Source organism: Akebia trifoliata, chromosome 5 (assembly GCF_017979445.1).
Source record: "Akebia trifoliata isolate Shusen 1 chromosome 5, ASM1797944v1, whole genome shotgun sequence".
Lineage (NCBI taxonomy): Eukaryota > Viridiplantae > Streptophyta > Magnoliopsida > Ranunculales > Lardizabalaceae > Akebia > Akebia trifoliata.
This window is the reverse complement of record NC_141379.1, coordinates 30,372,416-30,389,620: the sequence shown is the minus strand read 5'-3', so window position 1 is coordinate 30,389,620 and position 17,205 is coordinate 30,372,416. Positions and strand designations below refer to the sequence as shown.

At 34.4% G+C, this 17,205-nt stretch overlaps 1 protein-coding gene and 1 pseudogene across 1 annotated transcript; both read left to right on the top strand.

Moving 5' to 3' along the window:
- The window catches only part of LOC147402118 (deacetoxyvindoline 4-hydroxylase-like), a 10,743-nt pseudogene extending 2,392 nt beyond the window's left edge, over positions 1-8,351 (top strand).
- A 2,951-nt stretch (positions 8,352-11,302) lies between these two features.
- On the top strand, positions 11,303-16,177 carry LOC147402117 (CASP-like protein 5B3). Its single transcript, XM_086443633.1, has 3 exons — positions 11,303-11,943; positions 15,646-15,778; positions 15,873-16,177. The coding sequence occupies exons 1-3, from the start codon at positions 11,813-11,815 to the stop codon at positions 16,059-16,061; spliced, it is 453 nt and encodes a 150-aa protein (XP_086299759.1). The 5' UTR covers positions 11,303-11,812; the 3' UTR covers positions 16,062-16,177.
- The last annotated feature ends 1,028 nt before the right edge of the window (positions 16,178-17,205 follow it).

Here is a 17,205-nt window from a genome sequence, read left to right as displayed (position 1 = left end):
GTTGGGAGAGCTATAAAAGAAGCAATTCGGATCGATCATCATCTTCATCTTCTTCACCCATTTTCTCTTTTCTCTTTATTATTTTCTGCAATTTTAATTCTTGCGATGATCGGCTAGACCTTCCTTAGAGAGGTCAAGAATGCCGGAGCAATTTCATCTTACCAATATTGTTTGATTCTTAATTTCTAGTTTACATGTTAATTCTGAAAATCCTCTTAGGATAAGATTAGCAAACTTATACATCCAAATCAAGCTTAGATGATTGTTACTTAGATAAGCTCAAGAACAATCATGTTATGCGAAGAATTGAAGTATAAGTTAGCTACACTTGTTTGAAGTTGGGATTCTCATGAATACTCTTCGGTTACCATCAATGTTTAATTCGATTTATCATCCGATCCACGAGCAATGACTTGCTACGTGGATTGAGTATAATTAGAATAAATCAATATTTTGGATGAATTGCAATGGTTTGATTGACTTCTCTAATCTCTCTCTCTTAGATTTTCAATTTTTCTTTTCAGTTTCAATTTCTTTACAAATTAGTTGTTATGTGCTTCTTTGTTTCAACAAATCAATTTTGTTTTTAAGAAAAATCTGTTTTCCAATTCTGTTTTGGACTTCTAACCGAATGAATCTTTGAATCTTCATTGTCCCTGTGGAACGAATTCGACTTACCCAAAGTCCATTTCTTAATCTTAATCTCTACATCTCTTTTGCAAGCATTACAATCGACCAAAATGGCGCCGTTGCCGGGGACAGCAAGTTGATTCATGTTTCAATTTGGAAAGTATCCGAAATGGTTTCCGAAACAGAACCGAATGTGTTTTGCTTGAAACAGAAGCCAAACGAACAGAAAAAAAATTGAAAAAAATTTCATTACAATCCTCAGGATATCAGAAACCATTTCCAATTTGAAAAATCGATTTTCATCAAAATTTTACCGCGCCGCGGTTACCCCTTAGTGCGCCGCGGTGAGGTGGCAACATTTTCTGCTGATTTTTGTTGGAAAAGTTTCTGACATCATGGACATTGTAATGGTCATATTGTTTTTTTTTTCTTAGTATTCTGATTTGAATAATTTTGTTCTGTTCAGGTGAAGGACTCGACGGAAGTCAACGGAAATTGACGGAAGGCGACACGTGGAATTTTTATCCACTGAATTGATTTCCTCACTAAGAAGATCAGCAATTTTCAATTCTCTGCATTTTATTTTTTTTAGAAACCAACTTGTATTAGGAACTTGAATTTGTATTAATTTTTAATTGTATCCGAGAGGGCTCGGATTGTAATAGATTTAGGGACGGACGATAGTGGGACGAAACTATCTCAGCCCCTCGGGTTCGTACACCAAATTTGGTGTTGGTGGCCCGAGTCGACTCAACTCGATCATCCCCCGTCTAGAACGGGAGGTAAATTTCGAAACACTCACGCATCTCTCGCTAGTGAGTTTCTGTATTGATTTTGAGTGACTAATCTGTACACATTGGATTGCACCTAGTAATAAGGGCACCCTTACGAGGATGGCACCATAAGATAAGAATCGGATTTCATCACCGATATCTTGCCCTTTTAGGAAAATTGAATTCACAGCAAATTAATTAATTAAAATTTGATTAGACTGGACTCTAGGTTCCATCGAGCTCATTAAGCAAAGCTAATCAAAAGTTGTACCAATTGCACTTCTTGATCGTGAACAGTGCCTAGCGCAATCTTGCCCTGTAGTTCTACGTGAATTCAGGGGATAGACTACGTCTATTCAAGACGAGAGGTGATCTAAGAGTGCTCTTGCTCAGCATTGTGCGCCACCTCTCCTCTGGAGATTAAACTGGCTGTTCCGATTTCAAAGATTTGGGTTGGAGGCTTTGATTAATCCTTTGAACCAGTTAGGAGCTGTCTAGTAATAGGCACCCAGTTATCACGTGTGAATTCCTCCCTCTCTTGTGTGCAAGTCCAAAGTGTGTGTTACAGTAGATACAGAACCTCGAGCAGATTTACATCGTCATGGAGTTTAGGAGAGAATCATTGATCTCGTGCGGCTTATCTGATAATTATGGTCATTCTCCCGAGCATTGTCCGAGTCAGCCCATGCTACATGCTACACAGGCCAATATGCATCATTCTCAAAACTCGTATTGGATGCCGACACCCAGTTCGTTCGACCAACCATACCACGTAGATAATTTGTTTCCCCAAAATTCCATACCATGTCAGAACGAGTTCACTCAGGGTAGTCATTTTGGTAACCATGAGGAGTTTTATTTGCATAACACCTCGATGATGAATCCAACCATAATTTCCCAACAATCCTATGATTCTCAACATTTCTCTGATTATAGAGCTACAAAGCCTGAGCCAACATCCACTCACTCATATTTGTCTTCTCCTCAATCGTCGTCATTAGAGTCTATGATGTCTGCCTTCTTAATTCAACAACAACAGTTAATCCAACAACAACAGCTCCATCAACAAATGTTGGTAAATCATCAACAACAGTTGTTAAATCATCAACAACAATGGGATATGGGTCAAGCCTTAGTCAACATAGGAACTCAACTGAATCACCTAGCGTTATCCTTAGAAGAAGGAAAATTTGATAAATTCGAAAATGAGGATATCTCAATCCCAGAAAATCCACCATTCTTTCAAAATAACCTTAGTGACCAGTTCTATTCTTTTGAAGATGTCGATGATTATCCATCAACAATTGATAATCCTGTCTCAATTGAAGTTCAAATTCAAACCAATGAGGTTACAATTCCAACTAAAGCAACGATGGAAGTCCAACTAGGTCAGCTTATTGTGCCCTTAGAAGAAAGAGAGAATGGTCAATTTTCAAATGAGATAACCCATGAGAGCCAACCAATGTTTCAAAGTCCTAATGAGCAAGGTGATTGTACAAATTTGGCTAAGCAAATTGATCCGCCATCAGAGGAGACTGTTATCCAAGAGGAATCAACAACCAATTCTAATTTGTTAGTCACACCAATTTCGATTCGACCATTGATTCAACTTCGTATCCCATCCAACCCATCACTTCACAAAAGTGTAAAGACCCTTCATGTCTTACAACTTCCATTCTCTTTGGGATATGATGATTGAAACTTGTTTTGAAAAGGTAATGACACTAAGAACTGCGGACAAACGAGGGTTGTTGATCATTTTTAAAAATAATTTCCAAGTCCTAACGATGGTAAAAATTTGTCTACCTATCAATTGCGGTGGGAAGTCGATCGTTGTGTCCGTCAAGATGAATGTTAGGAAAATTCCTAGATATCAGACCTTTTGATAGGTCCGGCTGAAGACGTTAAACTTAGCGCTGCTTGGGAGGCAACCCATGTGCTTTTATTTTAATAAGTAGTGTAGTTAGGAAATAAAATTTTTTCTTAAAAAAAAAAAAAAAAAAAAAAAAAAAAAACCTTTAACCTTAATCCCTTTCTCATTCTCTTCATCTTCAAGTCCACTATCAAACAAATCAATGAGTGTCACTAGGACTGCAGCCGCTGGTCACTAATTGTTGATTGAGTAGCAGAGATAGATGTTAGCTTATATTGAGGAGAAAAAGGCACAGACTACTGAATGTTCGGGTTAAGATAGGTTTAAATTTTATATTAGGATGTTCTTAATTTCTTAATTAGGTTGTTTTTCTATTTTAGAAAGGATTTTTTTTATGAATAAAAAAAAAAAAAAAAAAAAAAACGGCTTCGGAATTCTCATTGTTATAACTTTCATTCTTTTCAGATTAGTTGTAACAAGACTTTGCACATTAATGCCCAATCCGTTTCAGGTGTGATCCACCTTTTTATTTTTCCTTACTGCTTGCATATTGAGGACAATATGTCATTTAGGTTTGGGGGTATTAGGTTAGCTCACAATTGCATTGCATTACATTGATAGTTTAGTTTCATGTTTATTTCATTACTAGTTTAATTTCATGTTTAAAAAAAAAAAAAAAAATTTCAAAAATATTCAACACTTTCGAAATATTTTCTTCAAAATCTTTGTATATATTTTTTACATATGAATTTCAAATCTCAGGCTCATGTTCTAACTTTTGATCAAAAGTTCTTTTTGGTTATTCCTCATTAAGAAAATTATGAAAGAATACTTTAGAGATTTACTTCTGATTAAGTATTTGGAAAGATAAGATTTTATGGAACAAAAGTTGACCCTCTTTTCTGACTAGAGTGTTAGGGAAAACCTAGTCTAGTGAACTATGACTTCTTTGTCCCTTGGTTGGCTTGTTAGAAGAAAAACAGAACTTAAGTTAGTATTACTTGGACAGCAACCATAGGATTAGACTGGGTATCTTGAAAAGGGCTACCTGCTTTTTGTAAAAAGAATACCAGAAAATGGTGAAGTGTGATAAAATCTAAAAAAAGCAGAAAATACGAGAAAAATGTCAAAGATGGCTAGAACTGCAAAAATGAAAAAAGAGTCCAATGAGACCAAATAGTGCAGTAGGGTGAAAGCCGTCAATGGTAAAAACGTGAGTAAACTGGAATATCACAGATAAAGCCCCTTAGAGGTATTAAAGTGAATATCCACACCTCTCACAATCCCAGACAAGATGCTTAGTTTCGAGTTAGAACTTAGGTAGAACCGACCATTCTTAGCAGTTAGGAGGTGAAATCTTGTTCCTAAAAAGATATTGCTTTTAAAAAGAAAAAAAATCAGAAAATCACACAAGCACTCAAGTTATCTTTCAAATTTTCTGAAAATGAGGAATAAAAACTTAGAACTTTGTTCAAACATAAATGACCTTTGACTGATTTATGAAATGTCGTTATGTTCACTTTACATACTTTGATTTTGATTTTAATATTTTTGTAAAATGTTAGAATTTTGTGGGTATATTCTTTCACTGCAAACCCTCACGAGTCAAACTCGTCCACTAGGGGTAACCTAGGGGTTTAAGGGCTTACTGCATAAGCTAAATGCAGTCGGGAACCTCACGAAAGAGGAGTTGTTTAGATTTAAGTTTTGCTCGGGACTAGCAAAATTGAGGTTTGGGGGTGTGATAAGGTCCCAATAATATCATTTTGGGACCGTAATTTCACCGAAATTACCATCATATAAATACTAGTTCCCTTAAAATAATAATAAATTTTATTAAATCCCAAATTAATGTGACTAACAATAGTTTGTTACTAATTTCAGGTGAAAATGGCACATTCGGAACCCCAAAAAGAAATAACAATTATGGTTACAATACGCGGGCCGAAAGGAAGTTTCTAGAAAAATATCGATCGATTCGGGCGCCACGTCACCACGCCGCGGCTAGCCAAGACCGCGCCGCGGTCATTTCGAGGAATTTATCCTCGAGATTTTTACAGAAGCTTCTAGAAGCTTCGGTGGTTGTAACTGATTGGGTCATTTGAATCGAATTATCCGCTAAATCACCCCGATTACCCGAATAAGAACATTATAAATTTGAGGGTTGATTTCAAAGAAGGGGTCCCCTCTTGGGTCCCTCTTAGGCTCTTATCTTCTATAATTTTCTTTAGTTTCTTCTTAGAATTCTCTGTAATTTTCCTTTTGGTGAGATCTTGAGTGTAGTGAGAACATCAAGAGGAACCATTCATTGTTTGTGTAATTGTTGGGAGAGCTATAAAAGAAGCAATTCGGATCGATCATCATCTTCATCTTCTTCACCCATTTTCTCTTTTCTCTTTTATTAATTTCTGCAAATTTTAATTCTTGCGATGATCGGCTAGACCTTCCTTAGAGAGGTCAAGAATGCCGGAGCAATTTCATCTTACCAATATTGTTTGATTCTTAATTTCTAGTTTACATGTTAATTCTGAAAATCCTCTTAGGATAAGATTAGCAAACTTATACATCCAAATCAAGCTTAGATGATTGTTACTTAGATAAGCTCAAGAACAATCATGCTATGCGAAGAATTGAAGTATAAGTTAGCTACACTTGTTTGAAGTTGGGATTCTCATGAATACTCTTCGGTTACCATCAATGTTTAATTCGATTTATCATTCGATCTACGAGCAATGACTTGCTACGTGGATTGAGTTATAATTAGAATAAATCAATATTTTGGATGAATTGCAATGGTTTGATTGACTTCTCTAATCTCTCTCTCTTAGATTTTCAATTTTTCTTTTCAGTTTCAATTTCTTTTACAAATTAGTTGTTATGTGCTTCTTTGTTTCAACAAATCAATTTTGTTTTTAAGAAAAATCTGTTTTCCAATTCTGTTTTGGACTTCTAACCGAATGAATCTTTGAATCTTCATTGTCCCTGTGGAACGAATTCGACTTACCCAAAGTCCATTTCTTAATCTTAATCTCTACATCTCTTTTGCAAGCATTACAATCGACCACTCACTCGAAGGCTTGATGGGTAACAAACTTGATAAAGTAAGGTTTCATTGTCAAAACTCCAAGGGAATTGTTGTAAAAAAAAATTGCACATGAGATCTACACGGTAAATCTCCCTTTGAAAAAAAAAAAAGATGATTTAGTCTTGCCACCACCCCTAAGTTTCAATCTATGTTAAAGATATCACTGCATTTTTCAAACTGATGAAATGTAGGGAAATGTTCAGCAACAAACATTTTGACAAACATTTTGGCAAAACATTTTTCAAAACATGGGTTAGAGGTCTTGGAATGGGCTGATTTTTGGTGAGGATGATCTCTACGGCGAGGAGATCATCATCACCAAAAATCAGCCCATTCCAAAACTTCTAACCCCATCAAAAATGATTAACAAAAAATGGACGGTCCACGATTTTTCAACTTGTAAACTGGGGCTAGAAGTTTTGAAATGGGCTGATTTTTAGTGAGGATGATCTCCTTACCATAGAGATCATCCTCACCAAAAATCAGCTCATTCCAAGACCTCTAACCCATGTTTTGAAAAATGTTTTGCCAAAATGTTTGTTGCTTAACGGGACTCTGAAATGTATTCATTGGCCTTCAGCTCTCAATCTTCTTAGACACTACTGTAAAATTACTTAAGGGCCCTCACCTTCAACCTCAAATAATATTTTTTATTTCTTTTAAATATCAGTGATTTACTGTGTTAAGAGGAAAATGAGACAAAATCATGGAATAGGTTAATTATTATTCTAGTTTTAGGTGTTGTTGACATAATATATAATCATATATTGTCATGGTAAGGCACTCCTTACCATTTTAGTAGTTAAAAAAGGTTTGTTGCGAGCTCTTAATTTCTTCAAATCCAATCAATTTTTGGTATCAAGCCTTAGGCAAGAAATTTGGCCAATCATTCTTTGCATCGATGAGCCCAACATTCTCATAGTTGGAAACCAAGATTATTGGTCAACCATTGTTAGCTAGCACTTAGCCCTCATTGACCAAGAATCCTGGCTCGGCCCTAGTCCCCTTGTCTTAGCCCAGACTACCTTAGACACATTGAATGTATGAAAACCCAATCGTTGGTGGGCCATTACTATCCTACATGCCCTATCCCACATTTGACTCTAGGCACAACAAAGCACTCAGAGCCTACCTTCCTCACTGTACTTATTCCAAGGGGTCAGGTTCAAGGGACATGAGAAAACATATGTAAAAATAATGTAATATTAATAAATTTTTAAAATATGGATTAGAAATTTTGGATTGAACTGATTTTTTTTTTTTTTTGCAAGGATGATCTCTATGATGGGAAAATCATCTAAAAAAAAAAAAAATCAGTCCAATCTGAAATTTCTAATCCCATTAAAAGTGATTTAGAATGTGGATCGTCAATTTTTTGTCAATTTTTATTAATAATTTGTAAATCACTTTTGATGGATTTAGAAGTTTCTGATTGAGCTGATTTTTTGTGAGGATGATCTTCTCATCATAGTGACCATCCTTGCAAAAAATCAGCTCAATCCAAAACCTCTAACCCATATTTTGAAAAAGCGCACCCTATTACATATGTTTTTACATATGGCCCGGCGCCCTATTACAAGATGATAGTTGTGGCCTACGAGTTCTTCATCATAATCAATGGTTTGATGTTGCTTCTATGCAAAAAGCTCTGTTAGCAAACATTGGGGATCTTCTACAAGAAAGTTTGTATTACATTTCAATAATCGTTTTGGGTTGTAAAAATCTCTTTATGTTCTTAACTACCTACTTGTTTCCGTTTATATATTGTTGTGTAGCTTATCACAAATGAAAGTTCAAAAGCATGGAGCATTGAGTATTAGCAAAGCATGTCGGACCTCGGATATCAGTGGCAACTTTCTTCATTACAAGCGTTTGTGAACCAAAACCTTATGGATCAATAAAGGAGTTGTTGTCAAATGATAATCCCCCAATATACAAGGAAACCTATATATTGATTCTAGTATTACAAAAGGATCTAATTACATGTTAAAAGTAAAGAAAATAAAGAATATCCAACAACATAATCACAAAACAAAGATCGATATGGTTCACCCATAATGGGGTTAATCGACAGAAACATAAATCTACTAATAAATTATGTTAATTATCTAGTCAAATCCTTCTATTGAATTTCAATCAAATCTTTTTATGATTTGTTTATAAGAATTATTGAAAGATCGTATGAATTTTGAACTCTGTCCAAGCCTTAAGCTGGCTTAATATAGGGATTATTTATATCAATAAATATTCAACTCAAGGGTCCTTGCCGTTAAAGAATGTAAACTTTACAACAAAGACCAATATTGTCATTGGTGATGAGGATCTCTCCAATGATGCCAGTTGAATTGAAGGTTAAAAAATAAAAAGACTGAAAATGACATAGATGGAACTAACAGTTTAAATATATGAAGATAAGGGTCGAGATAAAACTGTATTGAGAAAAAAATGGATACACTTAGTCTACTACATAATTGGGCGTAGGCAGAGATGGTGATGGTGACGATTATGGTGATCTAACAATTTAAGTTTCACTTGTACAGCTTTGAATAAGTCGTAAATCATATTTGACTTGAATACATAAACTTTATTGCCCAACATAGATGGGCGTTTGCACATTTGATTATTAGTATTATTATTTTGCTTTGAAGGGTCGCACATACCAACCAACCTATCATGTGTTCAGTAGTTAAATATAACCACATTTTAAGTGAAGGGGTATATAGAGATTTGAAGGTGTGACCTGGGGAGCAAATCCAATTGTCCTTACCATCTCAGCTAACCCCTATGGTACACATTTAATTATAATTTACAACTCATACCCAAATATGTTCTCTCCAAAAGACAACAAACTCAAATGGGCTGACGTCCAGAGATTACACTGGCCTAACCCTTATGGGCCAAGTTTGGGACTAATTTGGAGAATAAATGAACAAATCATGAGGCATATGTCGATACAATGAAATTGAGAAATCCAATAACTTTATCTTGGCCTCAAAAGATGATCAGAAATGAGATATTTAATAAGGACACAAGACATCATATTCATAGCCAACTGAGAACTGCCAGAAATTTACAAGTTTGGGCTATGGCCCATTCAAGTAATGGCCTACTAGTGGAATGGTCTATGATCTCTATAAGTTGGTGGGCCATGATTATTACATCATGGATAGGCACCTCTCATTCAAAAGAAAAGAAAAAGCGGTCACATATTATATTCTTTTGGATTAGTCTGCCTTTCACAGCTTTAATGGGTTTCACACATGGGTCCAATATTGAATTCAAATCAAGGTCAACGTGATTTTAATAGAGAGCCTCTATTGGTACCTTAACTTCTACTTATTACACCCCAATTTCTTAAATTATTTCTCACATTCCACTTAATATTAAAACCCACTCTTCAAACATTACAAAGGTTTGACACAAATTATAATCTCGATATTACAAAATAGTATAACACTCGTTCGAACAATTTGAGGAGCTATTTACAATTATGATTTGTCTCATATAAAATCCTAAGGGTGAATTCTCCATTTTGTGCGTTGAATAATTCTGAGTTCGGTACATTGTTCATTTTAATTTTTAAAACATGTTTTTTTAGTGAATTCATTGATAAAATACCAACGATTTTGCTAATCAATAGTCTCATTGGTAATTTATCAGTGAAGTCGTTGATTATAAAAGTAAAGAATTCACTGTAAAAACTTGTTTTGGGAATAAAAATGAACAATGTACTGAAATCAGAGTTTAGTCATAAGTTACACATTCTCAAATCCTAAACCCAAATAATAGAAATCTAGAAGAAAAAAAATGATTAAACTTCTATTGGCACTCGAACTTCTACTTATTCACTTATTTTCTTGGATGAATTACAATTTTGTGTGTTGAATATGGTAAAATTCTTGTTTGAGTACACTGTTCATTTTAATTCTCAAAATATATTTTTTTTAGTAAATTCGCCTTCTTTATAATCAATAAATTCATTGATAAATACCAGCGAACTCATTGTTACCTACAGTTTCATTGATAATTTATCCACGAATTTGTTGATTATAAAAGTGACAAATTCATTAAAATAAACATATTTTGAGAATTAAATCAAATAATGCATCAGAATCAAAAAAATTTCATAAATTGCACATGATTAAGGAGAGAAATATATTTTCTTCATGTTTAATTTTTAATTGGGATGTAATAATTAATAAGAGTTGTTAGGGCGTCAATAGTAACTCTCTTTCAATAGAGGGCCCTTATTAATTGGTGAGGCTACATAATATTAGGGACGTCACTCTCAAATCAGCATAGGAAATGTGCACAAAGAGTTATAAAGTCATTCTAGTCATTAATTGATGAGCAATAAACAAGTGACACGTGATATATCTGGGTCCACTGACCTAAGAACTTTGGCAGTTGGGGTTAACTTCCTTACGAGTAAATAGACCAGATGAGTGATTTCTAACCGTTGGATTTGACCAATATTTTTAAATTCTCAAATGAATGGTTATTTTGCCGTCCAAAGACGGCCATGACCAACCAATAATTTGACTTTTTGCCAAATCAATTGAGAATTGAGATTCAAAATTGAATCAATATTATTTAAAGATAAATTTTTTGACGATTTCGATTCTATTTGATTTAAGAATCAAAATTACTGGAATTCGAAATCGGGCAAAATTAATGTTTATGGTGTCCTAATAGGATCAAACCCGAACCGAACCACCAAACATTTCAGAAGAGAAGACATCAACCACATTTGAGTTGATAAAAATGATGAGGCAACACCATCATGAATCAGAAGCTTTTGTTTTTAGCAGTTGATGGGCCCACCTTTCTTTACTAGAAGATCTCGAAAAGTCCATAGTTAAAGAACTAAATACCAAACATATGTAGTTCGAGTAAAGTACTGGATCATTTCCCAAATATAGTTGGTTTTTTTTACCTGAAAAAGAAAAAAAAAAAAAGAACATGAAAGAGAAAAGTGAAGTAGTTGATTCAGTTGTTCTAGGGTTTTGATATCAGATCTATTCAGGTTGACTGTTATTGTTGGTTGAATTAATACCTGTCATGGGGTTTGGTTGTCTTTTCTTCTGTTCTTTATTCTCATCAGGTTAACTTGTAAAATAGGTCTCTTCCTTCCTCTGTTCTGTTCCCATCTTTGCTGTTTGAAAATCAGAAATTCAATCTCGGTTCTACAATCCTCTTCTTACCCAGAGTTTCTTTCTCATCAATTACTCAAATTCAGTATCTGGGTTTTTCTTTTTTAGGGTTTTAAAGGTGGTTTCTGGCAGTAGGTCCTCTGTCTTTTGAGTTCTTTAAAGATGGTTTCTTTTTAAAAAATTATTTTATTGGATGTAATAGTGATTTCTTGAATGTTTTGATGATTTGGGTGATGGGTTTTCATTTCTCTGTCCAGTTAAAAATTTGATATATATTTTTTTTCCTGGAGTGGTGAAAATGAAGGATTTCCCAGGAACACCTGGGACTTTGACTGGGCTTGTTCTTAGAATTGCGCAGTTTTTGTTCGCGGCGGGTTCGATTGCTTCAATTGCTACTACAGTTAACTTCTTTAGTTATACAGCATTCTGGTATTTTTTGTTACCCACTTGTTCTTATATGTTGTTTCAAACATTTGATAAGTCTGTTTGATTAGCCTTCTGTTGGTTATTTTCAGTTTAGATGCATATTTTAATTATGTGATTTTTGGTTATTTGATTTACTGCTTTTATAAGTATTCCATTTATTTTAATTGTAGCTATTTCATTGGCTCAAAACAAGGTTTGTCTTCTGAAATTTCACCCATGAATTGATGCTTGTCAATAGATCAGATTGAGCTACTCAAAACCATCTGATACATCCATTGTTTGTTGAAATATATTAGAATTCGATATAAAATATTGTCTTAATTCTCGAATCGATGATGGTTACGGAATGGAATTTGTTGTGTTGAGAAAACTGGTTAGAAGTTTAGGTTTGAGAAGCGATGTCAGAATGAATTCCTTCAGCATCTGAGCTTTGCATCATGTTGATTTTTGTATTGTTGAGCTTTTTTTCTTCTTGCAATAGGGAGGTTCTAGTGGATATTTATTGAATTCTACCATAATTGAGTTATGCTTTCTATGTATTAGCAGTGATTCACATTTTCCACTTGTTAGTAGAGATCAACTCGGGGGGGTGTTGTATCTTACCACGTCATTAGTTTTCTTTGACTTCTCTGTGGAACAAAACCTTTTTTGGTTTTTTTTTTTTTCCATTAAGATCTCCTTCTGCCTATTGACTTCAATTTGAATACTTTTCTCTCGAAAGTAAGCTCTTGAGTTCTAACTATTCGTTGCTATTTTTCAAAACCATTTAGAACAGTCTCTATTTATGATTTTGTTCTCATCGACAACATGCTCCCTTGTTTTTTATATCAGGAAAAGCCATAGTCTCCATGCAACGAGGAGTTTTTGGCATTTGGTCATCATCAAAGCCTTGTACCAAAAATTTGGGGCTGGCTTAATGAATCTTGTTCCTCAATTCAATTTCACCTAAAGCCATGTGTTTTTTTTTATTCTAGTGTTCTAATATCCACTCTATTCCAGGACATGCTTTTTTGTCTTCCTCGAACTCTTATAGAACTTCCAATTTGCAGTTCCTATTGACTAGGGTTTTGATTAGCTTTTGTGGCACATGACTGAGCCATCTCAATCAACATTCCCTTAGTTTATTAACTATTGAGCTACTCCCACATTTTCCTAAATGCATTCATCTATAATTTTATCTTTCCTAGTTTTTTTATTCATCCATCTTAGCATCATCATTGCTGCTACGCTCAATCTATGCACAATTTCTTGATTCCCAACATTTAGCTCGATAAAGCATACCTGGCCTTAGTTTTCCTTTTAGTTTGATTGGGACGAGTCAATAACATAGCACTTCAGAAGCACACCTCCACTTTAACCTTCCAACCATCATTCTATTCTCTGGACAACGTCCTCCTTGATCTCTCCCTCCGTATGGATGAAAGATTGAGATTCATTTTTTATGGTGTTATTTCCTTGAAGAAAGATCTATGGTGAGGTAGGATGTCTGGGTGAATCATAATGGGGACTTTTTCAGAGTATTGTTTAGTTGAAGCGTGCAGATCATAACATTGGACTATTTTCAGAGGTTTCATGTTTTGTTGATGTGGAAAACTCAATTTCATCCATCTCTACAACGAACCTTTTTTCCTTTACAATTATGTTGATCTTTGTATTTATGGAAAAAGTTATCTTGTTGGACCAGCCATGACGTGCTACTCTTTGTTGATGCAATCAATCTCAGGTCATTGATCTATAGTTGAAAAGCATTTGTTGCAACCTATCAAGAAATGAGCCATGTATTAGTGTTTACCCAGATCACTTTTGGTCTGTTTTTGTTTGTTATGTTTCCAGTTTTGGGTTCTTGTTGCTGCTTAAAGGATCTTGTCTTTGGGAGATGAAGCTTTTGACAAGCTTGTCATGGAAAAATTGTTGATAAGGGATCTGAAAATCCTAAAGAATTCAGTATACTTATTCTTTTTATTTTTTATTTTTTATTTTTTATTTTTTATTTTTTAATGGAAGATCTATAATTTTCCTAGCAGTTATTATACATAATCTGTGTCTGAATTGAGGAATTCAATTTTCAGTTTAAGGGCATTAGATGCTTGAGTAAACAGAAGTGTAGTTAATAAAGGTAAATGAGTTTTTGTGAAGGCCGTTGGAAAAATTGGGAGGATTATATTCCAAGTTCATCATGAATATTATTATAAGAATGTGGGTAAGAGGGGTATTGACATGAGGATATAATGCTTGAAATGGGAACTTTGGATGGATATATGAAACTAAGCTTACCATTTTTGCCAAAGGAAAGGTAAATGTCATTTTGGTCTAATAAGGATACATCAAATGATAAAATTGAAGAGTGCTGCATAGGAAATTCCAATGCAATGTTGTCTTCTAAAAGGAAGATGAATGCAGAGATAAAACTCTTGAAAAATATGCTTTCTAAGAATATGAATCTTTACTTTGTATGAAATAAGAGTCATTGAGAAGGCAGATACAAAATTTGGGAATATATATATATATATATATATTTAAAGAAGTGTAGAAGATACAAGCTTCCTTATAAATAGATAATAGAAGGTCCAAGAGTTTGATTTGTACATGCTCTGCAACTAATGTGAAGAATGGTGTAAAAGATGTTAAGAGAGCAATTGTTGATATTGATTTGGTTACGCAAAGAACTTTTGTTCAGTTTTAGTACGATGAACCACTATGAACTAATTGGGGTCACCTAGTAATACCTAATTCCAGTTGGGTTTTTAATAATGTATTTCCTGTTTAAGGTGTGAAATATCAGGGTAAATGTTCAGATTTTAGGCTACATCTCCCATCTCACAGTGATTTTTGAGCAGATTGATGTAAATTAGCTGTTGTTTGTGATCATTTTAGAACATTTAAAACCAAAAATGAAGATTAATTTTGAAGGCCAGGTGAATTTTATTACTTAAGATAGTTGAACTTGGTTGTTTGAAGTGTATGATGTTTTGGGAATTTCAATGGAGTAAATATAGAACCCGAAAGAGTTCATGCATGGGTGCAAATAATGGAAGCAAGCTGACGGTTTCAACTGTTTAAGATCTACATAAACCATATTTGAATCTTTGATGAGAGGAATTAGTGATAATTGTAGAGATACCCAACTCCATTATTACATCAAAACAATGATGTTCAAATCATTGTGGAGCAGTGAACCTATTCTTCTCTTTTCGTCTTTTGCCCATGTATAGTCTGTAGAAATTTGAATTTTATTGAGACTCTTGGATCAATATCACAAAAGCTCCAATAGGGTATTTATAGACATCACATCAACCAAGATATATGAAAACTACCTAATATAAATATTCTAGACTATCCTCCATCACAACCTTCCATTTGTTATGAGATACACTAACAATGATACAGTGTATCTCATGCATCTTATTCTCTGACATAGTCAAGGCTGCTGCATATAAATTTGTTTGTAATTGATGTTCAAATCATCTACAACTAGAACTTGCGAGCTTCCCCAGGGAGCAACAGCTACCCATCTTGAACATCGAGAGATAAATCTTGCAAGCTTTTAAACACTAAAAACTAGGTGTATCTGCCCTCTAACTTCTAGTTTTCATTTTATTTTGTTCGTTAATTTGGTTTCTTTTATGGGCACTTCTTTGATACCATTGTTACCTTTAGACTTGAAAGTGCTAAATTTTAATCGAAATCCCGAATTGACTTGTGCAGCTATCTGATTGCATCAATGGGTTTGCAAGTTATCTGGAGTTTTGCGCTCGCATGGTTAGATGCATATGCCTTGGCACGAAAGAAGAGCATCAGCAATCCTATTTTAATCAGCCTCCTTGTTGTTGGAGATTGGGTAAGCCATTTATCGTTTCTTATATTTTTTCAAACCAAACTTGAGTTTTGATGAAGGTTATCGTTTTAACTATTTTGGACGAATTGTGTTACAGGTTACGGCAACATTGTCTCTTGCAGCGGCATCTTCATCGGCAGGGATAACGATATTGTTCTATAGAGACTTGGGAGGCTGCCAAGGGGACTGCTCGAAATACCAGATGGCAGTCTCTATGGCGTTCATGAGCTGGATAATGATCGAAATATCATCACTTATATTGTTTTGGCTTCTAGTCTCAAATTAATTAAGTCTTCTTTTGTTTATAGTTTTTGTTTTTGGGTTTCGGGTTTTTTTTCATGATTGTTGAAATCTCATTGTAATCATTGTTTTCGACACTCGCTGTAATTAAAAAGAAAAAAATTGAATTCCAATACTTGAATTTATTTTTTTTATTTTGCATCAAAATTCATGTTATAGACATATTGCTTGACATACTGCACTGGTTCAGTTCCAACCAGTTTGCGGTCTGGTTGCTTTTAACGATTTGGGTAACCTAGGTCCGATCCATTGAAAAACATAATGGTGGCCAACATCACCCACAAGAGCATCACAATATGAATCATGAACCGAACCACCTCAACTATGATATTTTAAATAGAATAATCCATGAAGGGGCAATTTGGTCGGATTCTATAAAGGTCGTGTCAAGTTTGAGATGCCAACGAAATGGCCTACTTGTCATTGTTGGTGCTGATCTAATTTTATTCTATAAAATAGAGGGACTTGTTCTATTTCCATATTACTAAACTCCTCCAAAATTTGATTTAAAATTATGAAAAAAAAAAACTTGTTCATTTAAGTCAAACCTTTTATTGATCAAAAGAATTTAAATGAACAGGAAATAATCACAATACTCAAAGAGCATTTGGGTTTTGATATAGATCCAATCTTATCGGAATGGGTTTTGGATCAAAAATTTCGCCATTTGATAAGGACCCAATCAGATTGAATGTTCAAACATATATAAGTTATAGTATTTTGGACGGGTTTTGGATCAAAAATTTCGCCATTTGATAGGGACCCAATCAGATTGAATGTTCAAACATATATAAGTTATAGTATTTTGGACCCGATCCAATTGTTACAGGATCTGATTTAGATATAAATATCGAGGTCCAAGAACAACCCAATAATTATCAGATCGGCTCCAAATAAATCTGATTCTTCTCAAATTTGCCCGCAATTCGATTCAAACTCAATCCATTGGGTCAGCCCTGATGGTGTGTGGGTAGTAGGGGGGGAGGAATCATAGGAATTGAAATTCTCATGAGATAGGGAATCCAATCCGTAAGAGTTGTCACTCCAACTCCCTCGATTGAGTCCATTTTATTTATACATTAGTGACGGTGAATAGTTGAAGAGTCCAACTAGCCTTACTAAGTGAGGAC